This window comes from Mustela putorius, unplaced genomic scaffold (genome assembly GCF_011764305.1).
Source record: "Mustela putorius furo isolate JIRA1106 unplaced genomic scaffold, ASM1176430v1.1 tig00000139_pilon_pilon_pilon, whole genome shotgun sequence".
Classification (NCBI taxonomy): domain Eukaryota; kingdom Metazoa; phylum Chordata; class Mammalia; order Carnivora; family Mustelidae; genus Mustela; species Mustela putorius.
In genome coordinates, this window is record NW_025421293.1 from 8789847 (window position 1) to 8799586 (window position 9740).

The window sequence follows — 9740 nt, forward strand, 5'->3', positions numbered from 1 at the left end:
CTTTTGTGTAATGGGTATTGTTTTCTATGAATATTATATTTTATACAAATACTTATATGAATATTATATTGTATATGAATAGTATATGGATATCTTGCACATTTTTGTTTGTATGCAGGATAGTTATGTTAGGCACAAGGATGACTGTTGTGTTCATTGGCTTAAGGAGATATGGATGAATGTCAAACCAACAGGGGATGGGGTCTGGTGGTTCTGTAATGTGTCAGTGTGGCTAGGGGGATCTACATTCCTCAGAATTCCCATTTTTGTGCATTTCTGGAGAAAGCAGGCCATAGGAGAGATTCTGAGCAGAGGGCCCCCTACGGGGCTCGATCCCAGGACCCTGAGATCATGACCCGAGCCGAAGGCAGAGGCTTTAACCCACTGAGCCACCCAGGCGCCCCTATTTAAAGTTATTTTTTAAAAGTTATTTTAATAATTAGAGCTGTTGACGAATCAGAAATAGAAAAAAAATTCTCTGCACAAATGCTTTGGTAGATCAAAAGGTGCTTATTGTCAGGTCTGCCAAACCCCAGTATTTCTGATATCACACTTCATCTCTGCTTCCTCTTTCCCCAGAGACTGAGAGAGGGGAGATGTGGCAGAGGAATCAGACCTCTCTGGCAGACTTCATCCTTGAAGGCCTCTTTGATGACTCTCTTACCCACCGTTTCCTTTTCTCCTTAACCATAGTGGTCTTCCTTACTGCAGTGAGTGGCAATGTGCTCACCATTCTCCTCATCTGTGCTGATGCCCAGCTTCATACACCCATGTACTTCCTGCTCAGCCAGCTCTCTCTCATGGATCTGATGCATGTCTCCACAACCATCCCGAAGATGGCTACCAACTACCTCTCTGGCAAAAAGACCATCTCCTTTGTGGGCTGCGCTACCCAGCACTTCTTCTATTTGTCTCTGGGTGGTGCCGAGTGTATTCTCTTGGCTCTCATGTCCTATGACCGCTATGTGGCCATTTGTCATCCACTTCGTTATACCGTTCTCATGAACAGAAGGGTGGAAGTGATGATGGCTGTCATGTCGTGGTTGGGAGCGTCTATAAACTCTCTAATTCACACAACGATCTTGATGCACTTCCCTTTCTGTGGGTCTCGAAAAATCCACCACTTCTACTGTGAGTTTCCAGCTGTTGTGAAGTTGGTGTGTGGAGACATCACTGTTTATGAGACCACAGTGTACATCAGCAGCATCATACTTCTCCTCTTCCCCATTTTCCTGGTTTCTACATCCTATGCCTTTATCCTCCACAGGGTCATTCAGATGCGTTCATCTGGGAGTAAGAGAAATGCCTTTGCTACTTGTAGTTCTCACTTCATTGTGGTTTCCTTCTGGTTTGGTGCCTGCATCTTCTCATACATGAGGCCCAGGTCCCAGCACACGCCATTGCAAGACAAAGTTGGTTCTGTGTTCTATAGCATCATTACTCCCACGCTGAATCCTTTGATTTATACTCTCCGGAATAAGGATGTAGCTAAGGCTCTGAGAAGAGTGCTGCGGAGAGATATTCTCACTCAGAGACAGTAATTGACGTTGCCCTGAATGTAAGAGTGGAATGGGATAAGCTCCCTAAGTTGATCTGCATAAACCTCTAAGCTCTTCAAGAGTTCAGGTCCCTGATGACTACTGCAAAAATAAAGTAGTGAACACATAATTCCAGTATTCTAACTTGCTCTCAGGCATCTAAGTACTGTAGAATATTGTCTTTGTCCATTTGGGCTACTATCACAAAAATACTATAGACTAGGTGGCTTCAACAACAAAACATTTTATTTTCTCACAGTTCTGGAGGCTGAGAAGTCCAAGATCAACTTTTAAAATTGCTAGACACTCTCTCATTTCCTTTTGATTTCTTTAAAAGTGTAACCTTGCCAAAACATGTTTCCCTAAGGGAAATAAGTAAGATAGAGAAAGACAAATACCATATGATTTCTGTCATATGTGGAATTTAAGAAATAAAACAGATGGACATATGGGATGGGGGAAATAAAGAGAAGGAAACAAATCATAACCCACTCTTAACGATAGAGAACAAACTCAGGGTTGATGGAGGTGGGTGGGGGATGGGCTAGATGGGTGATGGGGATTAAGGGGCCACTTGTGATGAGCCCTGGATGCTGTATGTAAGTAATGTATCACTGAATTCTACTCCTGAAACCAACATTGCACTGTATGTTAACTAGAATTTAAATTAAAAAATTGGGAAAAAGGAAAAAAAATAAAACAGCACTCTGCATCTTCTGTCCCCTGCTTCTATTTTTTACTACTACTTTGCATGATGTTGTGTATTAATTTATTTTTTTAAGATTTTATTTATTTATCTGAGACAGAGAGAGAGAGAGAGAGCAGAAGCGGGGGAAAAGCAGAGGGAGAGGGAAAAGCAGGCTCCCTGCTGAGCAAGGAGCCCAACGAGAGGCTCCATCCCAGGACTCTTGATTCCAGGACCATGGGATCATGACTTGAGCCAAAGGCAGATGCTTAATGACTGAGCCACCCAGGTGCCCCATATTGATGGTCTTACTAGAATGTGAGCTCCCAAGGTCAAGGACTTGACTTTGCTTACTTTTGTCTTGCCAGACCCAAGACAAGAGCCTGATAAGAAATAGGTATTCAGTAGCTATTTCTTGCACAGATCATAAACAAAAGGAACCTAGACTGTTAACTATCCCATGACATTAATGATATTTAACTCAGAAAGGGGAAGAAATTATAAAAATGAGATATGGTAGATGGCTTTGGCTGACATCCTTGGCCCCAGACAGCCAGATGTTAATTTCACATAAATACAGAGAGGCCTGACATCTCAGTGAACTTTTCTGGGATCTAATGTTCTGAGAAATTCCAAAGTGAGGACAAATTTCTATATCTTGCTTCCCTATTAGTTAAAAAAAAAAAGTCATAAATCCCTAGGACCATCTTCAGAAGAATAGAGCTTAAGTCTAAAAGCCAAGTTACACTCTTTTTCACAAGAAAGTATTTTCTTTTTGAGGAATAGCTTTTTTTGGGGGGGGGCATTCTATAAAATGAGCCACCAGTTGCATGCCTAAGAATGCCTAGGAATGAAACAAGAAAGTGAAAGATTTGTATGCTGAAAAGACAACCTATGGAAAGAGAGAAGGTATTTATAAGCCATATATCTGATAAGGGGTTAATATCCAGGGCATATAGAGAATGACAACAACACAACAACAATAAAATAAGCATATTTAAAAATAAGCAAAGGATTTGAATAGAAATTTCTCCAAACAAGTTATACAAGTGACCAACAAGCACATGAAAAGATGCTCACCATCACTAATCATTAGGGATATGATTAGGAAAAAAATCAACTCAAACTGGATTAAAGACTTGAAAGTAAGACCTGAAACCATAAAATTATTAGAAGAAAATGTAGGGGTGGTCTCTTTGACACCAGTCTTGTCAATGAGTTTTTGGATTTGATACCAAAGCCAAGACAATAAAAACAAAGACAAACAACAAATGAGACTATATCGAACCATAAAACTTCTGACAGAGAAAATTATTAACTAAATGAAAAGGTAACCTACGGAATGGGAGAAAATATTTGGAAATCATATATCTGATAAGTGGTTAGTATCCAAAATGTATAAGAAACTCCTCCAACTCAATAGCCAAAAAAACAAAAATTTTTTTTTGATTTAAAAATGGGCAGAGGAACCAAACAGCTTCCAAAGAAGACATGCAAATGGCCAACAGGTAAATGAAAAGGTGCTCACCATCCTTAAGCATCAGGGAAATGCAAATCAAAATTACAATGGGATACTCCATCACACCTGTTTGAATGGCAACTGCCAAAAAGACAAGAGATAAGTGCTTGCAAGGATGTGGAGAAAAGGAGCACAGGGAACAGCTATGTGCTGTTGGTGGGAGTGTAAAGTGGTATGGCTGCTACTGAAAACAGTATGGCGGTTTCTAAAAAAATTAAAAATAGAACTACAATATGGCCAAGCAATTCCAGTTGTGGGTATATATCCAAAGGAAGTGAAATCACTATCACAAAGAGATAGATGTCCCCCATGTTCATTCCAGCATTATTTATAATTGCCAAGACATGGAAATGACCTAAATGTTCACCTATGGATTGATTAATGGATAAAGAAAATGTACCTACCCATACACACACACACAATGGAATATTATTCAGCCATAAAAAGAAGGAAATCCTGCCATTTGCAGCAACACGGATGGACCTGGAGGTCTATTCATTATGGAGATTGGTGTGAAGATATTTAACACTACTGAAATGACACTTAAAAATAATTAAGATAGTAAATTTTGTTATGTGTATTTCATTGTAATTTTTGAAAAATTATGTAAGAAATTAAGTTGGAAACAACATGTGTTGGAGAGGATGTGGAGAAAGGGGAACCCTCTTCCACTGTTGGTGGGAATGCAAGTTGGTGTAGCCTCTTTGGAGAACAGTGTGGAGATTCCTCAAGAAATTACAATAGAGCTTCCCTATGACCCTGCCATTGCACTCCTGGGTATTTACCCCAAAGATACAGATGCAGTGAAAAGAAGGGCCATCTGTACCCCAATGTTTATAGCAGCAATGGCCACGGTCGCGAAACTGTGGAAAGAACCAAGATGCCCTTCAACGGACGAATGGATAAGGAAGATATGGTCCATATACACTGTGGAGTATTATACCTCCATCAGAAAGGATGAATACCCAACTTTTGTAGCAACACTGATGAGACTGGAAGAGATTATGCTGAGTGAAATAAGTCAAGCAGAGAGAGTCAATTATCATATGGTTTCACTTATTTGTGGAGCATAACAAATAACATGGAGGACAAGGGGTGAGGGAGAGGAGAAGGGAGTTGGGGTAAATTGGAAGGGGAGGTGAACCATGAGAGACTATGGACTCTGAAAAACAATCTGAGGGTTTTGAAGGGGCGGGGAGTGGGAGGTCGGGGGAACCAGGTGGTGGGTATTAAGGAGGGCACGGATTGCATGGAGCACTGGGTGTGGTGAAAAAATAATGAATACTGTTATGCTGAAAAAAAAAAGAAATTAAGTTGGATTGAATAGAGAACACTTTCATCATTAATGAAATACTCATTTGGATTTTAAAAAGGTATTATCCCCAAATCTACCATGACATAAATTTTAATGGAAAAAATACCAGAAACATTCCCACTAAAGCCAAGAACAATACACAGCCCACAATTACTACTACTATACTACTACTATTAAGCATTATATAATCTTGTCAATACAATTAGAAGGATAAAACTTAAGCAGAAACATTTTACTTATATTGAAAAATTTTTTGGATTTTTAAAATTATGTTAGTCACATATGGTGCATCATTAGTTTTTATGTAGTGTTCCATGATTCATTGTTTGCATATATTATATTAATTTTTATACCTTACATATCCAAGAGAATCAACTTACAATTAACTGGAACAAGTAAGCTCAAGAAATGTATAGAAGCAATATATTACTTAACAATCCAAATAACCCAGTCAGAAAATATAACGAAGCATTAATAAATAAGATGAAAATGAAAATGGAGATAAAGTGTATACCACATGGGAAACTTTATTGCAAAGGGGTCAGTTCTTCCACAACTTAATCTTTAAATTCAAAATGATTGTAATCCAAATCTTAGTATGTATCAAGGAGTTTGCCAAGACAATTCAAAAAGTCAAATCAAAGAGAAAATCTGTAAGAATAAGTACAAAATAACTGAAAAAGAACAACAATGACAAGCAGGTGGTATCAGCTGTCAGAACATGCTATGAAATTCAGAAAATTAACGTAGTGTGGTATTTATTCAAGGAAAGAATCAATGAATGAACAATGAGTCCAGAACACAGATTTATATACAGGAATTTAGTTTATAATAACCATGACATTTCAAATCAGGGGGACAATGATGTTAGAACATTTACGTATCCATGGCAAGGTATGGGGAGAGAATGTTCAAGTACTGTTTAATTTTCAGCCTTTCTAAATATTTTATGAAGTCTATGATGTAGAGCCTTAGAATATTTATGTTCCCCCTAGAGTTTTTTTTTTTAAAGATTTTATTTATTCACTTATTTTAGAGAAAGCGTGAGTGCAGCTGGGGGGAGGGGCAGAACCAGGGGCTCGATCTCACAACTCCAAGATCATGACGTGAGCCAAAATCAAGGGTCAGCTGCTTAACTGACTGAGCTACCCAGGGGCACCTCCTCTAGAGTTGGTTTTACCGCTTAATCCTGGCAAGGTATTCTTATCTGGCTTTGGGAGAATATTCCAGGAGTTTGAGGCAAAGATGGATTCTAGTAACCCAGCACTGGAAGCCAAGATAGAAAAGATCTTGACAGCTGCCATTACCATCCCTTAGGTGCTATTATACACAGGGAGGAATTGATCCAGGCACTAGAAAACACTAAACAGTCAGGAACTTGGCTACAGTGAAAATGTCAGGCAGGCTCCCAGCCAAGAAATCCAAGGTGAAGCTTTCAAGGGCCAAGGAACCCAAATATCCTAAGGAAAGGGAGACCATAATGAGTGAGCTCTCACTGCACACAGTGTAAAGGAAGATAGGCTCCGAAAGTGCATCTATGTCCACTAAAGCTGGAGAGGTTCCCAACCAGATGACACAGAAAGTCACTTGTATCAGTGAGCAGATGGGGATGACAGAATTAGGTGCCCCTGATAACCGCTGTCTCAGCTTTCTCCCTGGTGTTGTGATCTTGGAAGCCAGAGCTTCAGTGATGGTATTTGGCCAAAATGGTGGAAACAGCCACAGTGAATGGGACTCCTAACGTCATTTGTTGGAGGATGAAGCTGGAAGTATTGGGATGGCCAACGAAGGGTCAGGAACAAAGAAAGCATGGGGCGGGGGCGGGGGAGATGAACAGGATGTAGCTGAGAACTTGGTTATTAGCTTTGACATGGGAGTTTCCCTATATTTCACAAAAATCTCAAGAACCACAGCTGTAAGGACAGACAGATTAAGGGCTACACAGGCATGCACTGTCACCCAAGATCCTCATCGCCCAAGAAAGTCACAACCTTTGAGAGGCAATGATCTCCACCACTATTTGTGTATTTTGGATACTTCATACATTGCTTCATATCTGGCAATAAAAACAAAGGGCCATTATCTTGAATTCAGTTGATCTCATGAGCTCCCCAAATACTCATCTTTGGCCAAATCACTATAGATACCAAATAAAGGAATGTTATAGAGAGTAAAATTTCAGGCTAATGATGTCTATTTTTTTTCTTAGCATATCAAGGGCCAAGCAGCCAGGATCACCTCTTTTGTTGATCCTCCATATGCAAGGAAACAAGTTCTTTTTTCTAGAAACAAAAATTATACCCAACCCTATCACTTAAATATAGGTGGAAGGAAACAGTCAAGAAAACAAAGAGGCAACCCACGGAATGGGAGAAGATATTTGCAAATGACAGTACAGACAAAAGGTTGATATTCAGATCTATAAAGAACTTCTCAAACTCAACACACACAAAGCAGACAATCATATCAAAAAATGGGCAGAAGATATGGACAGACACTTCTCCAATAAAGACATACAAATGGCTATCAGACACATGAAAAAAATGTTCATCATCACTAGCCATCAGGGAGATTCAAATTAAAATTACATTGAGATACCACTTTACACCAGTTAGAATGGCCAAAATTAGCAAGACAGGAAACAACATGTGTTGGAGGGGATTGGAGAAAGGGGAACCCTCTTACACTGTTGGTGGGAATGCAAGTTGGTGCAGCCTCTTTGGAGAACAGTGTGGAGATTCCTTAAGAAATCAAAAATAGATCTTCCCTATGACCCTGCAATTGCACTCCTGGGTATTTACCCCAAAGATACAGATGTAGTGAAAAGAAGGGCCATCTGTACCCCAATGTTTATAGCAGCAATGGCCACAGTCAGCAAACTGTGGAAAGAACCAAAATGCCTTTCAATGGACGAATGGATAAGGAAGATATGGTCCATATACACTGTGGAGTATTATGCCTCCACCAGAAAGGACGAATACCCAACTTTTGTAGCAACATGGACGGGACTGGAAGAGATTATGCTGAGTGAAATAAGTCAAGCAGAGAGAGTCAATTATCACATGGTTTCACTTATTTGTGGAGCATAACAAATAGCATGGAGGACATGGGGAGATGGAGAGGAGAAGGGAGTTGGGGGAAATTGGAAGGGGAGGTGAACCATGAGAGACTATGGACTCTGAAAAACAATCTGAGGGGTTTGAAGTGGTGGGGGGGTGGGAGGTTGGGGGAACCAGATGGTGGGTATTATAGAGGGCACAGATTGCATGGAGCACTGGGTGTGGTGCAAAAATAATTAATACTGTTATGCTGAAAATAAAAAATAAATTAAAAAAATATAGGTGGAGGAGGACATATCCTGGATTCAGTCACTTAAAAGCAAGCATTTATCAATAACCTGCAGTGACACAGATAATATCCCAAGTTCTGCAGATAGAGATGACAAGACAAACACTCTCTTAAGTTTCTCTTAAAAAAAAAATGGGGGCGCTTGGGTGGCTCAGTGGTTTAAGCCTCTGCCTTCGGCTCGGGTCATGGTCTCGGGGTCCTGGGATCGAGCCCCGTGTCGGGCTCTCTGCTCAGCGGGGAGCCTGCTTCTCCCTCTCTCTCTGCCTGCTTCTCTGCCTACTTGTGATCTCTCTCTATCAAATAAATAAATAAAAATCTTAAAAAAAAAATGGTGGGGGGCGCCTGGGTGGTTCCGTGGTTAAAGCCTCTGCCTTTGCCTCGGGTCATGATCTCGGGGTCCCGGGATCGAGCCCCGCATCGGTCTCTCTGCTCGGCAGGGAGCCTGCTTCCCCCCTCTCTCTCTGCCTGCCTCTCTGCCTACTTGTGATCTCTGTCAAATAAATAAATAAAATCTTAAAAAAAAACTTTCACTTACGTTTCAAATTTACATTACTTCTGTTATCTAAGTAATTGCAAACCTACCTTCTAATTGATCATCACTTCCACTAACTTAAGATTTGAGTAACTTCTATTTTAACAAAATAACTCCCTAACGAGCCACCCTGTTTTCTGTTTTGAATATTTCTCATCTCCCATCCATTCAATCACACCCATTAATGTTTTTTTCATAATACTTTTTTGCTTAAAATTCTACAATCATTCCTCCTCGGCTAGAGCAGGGACTCTCAGGCATTAAGTGAGCATTGGAATCATCTGGGGGGCTCATTAAAGCAGTTGGCTAGAACTTACCACTAGAGTTTCTGATTCAGAAACTTGAAATTTACATTTCTTTTTCTTATTAAAGATTGTGTTTATTTATATGAGAAAGAGCATGAGTAGGGGGAGGGAAGAGGGTTAGAGAGAAGCAGGCTCCCTGCTGAGCAAGGAACCCGATGTGGGGCTGGATCCCAGAACCCTGAGATCATGACCCAAGCCGCAGACATGGGCTTTAACCCATGGAGCCACCCAGGCGCCCCCAGGCTGACTCTTCTTGATACAGCTTATTATCTCACTTCTCAAACAATCTTGTGAGGCAGGTAGTACAAACCCATTTTGCAAAAGGACATAATTGAGGTTTGAAGAGGTCAAATAACTCACCTAAGATCTTGGAGTTCTGGAAGGCAGGGCTAAGATCTGGGCTGACTCAAGGCGAGGCTGCAGGATTGGGTGAAGCAAATGAGACGCAGGGGAAGGGGGGAATTTAAGGAAGGACTCACCTTCACCTGTGGTCTTGCA

The 9740-nt window shown here is 40.6% G+C and overlaps 1 protein-coding gene across 1 annotated transcript; it reads left to right on the forward strand.

The window, feature by feature from the left end:
- Positions 1 to 596: 596 nt before the first annotated feature.
- LOC101683187 (olfactory receptor 2AE1) lies at positions 597 to 1541 on the forward strand. The gene has a single exon (XM_004781846.1). It carries the CDS (start codon positions 597 to 599, stop codon positions 1539 to 1541), a length of 945 nt encoding a protein of 314 aa, XP_004781903.1.
- Positions 1542 to 9740: the final 8199 nt, after the last annotated feature.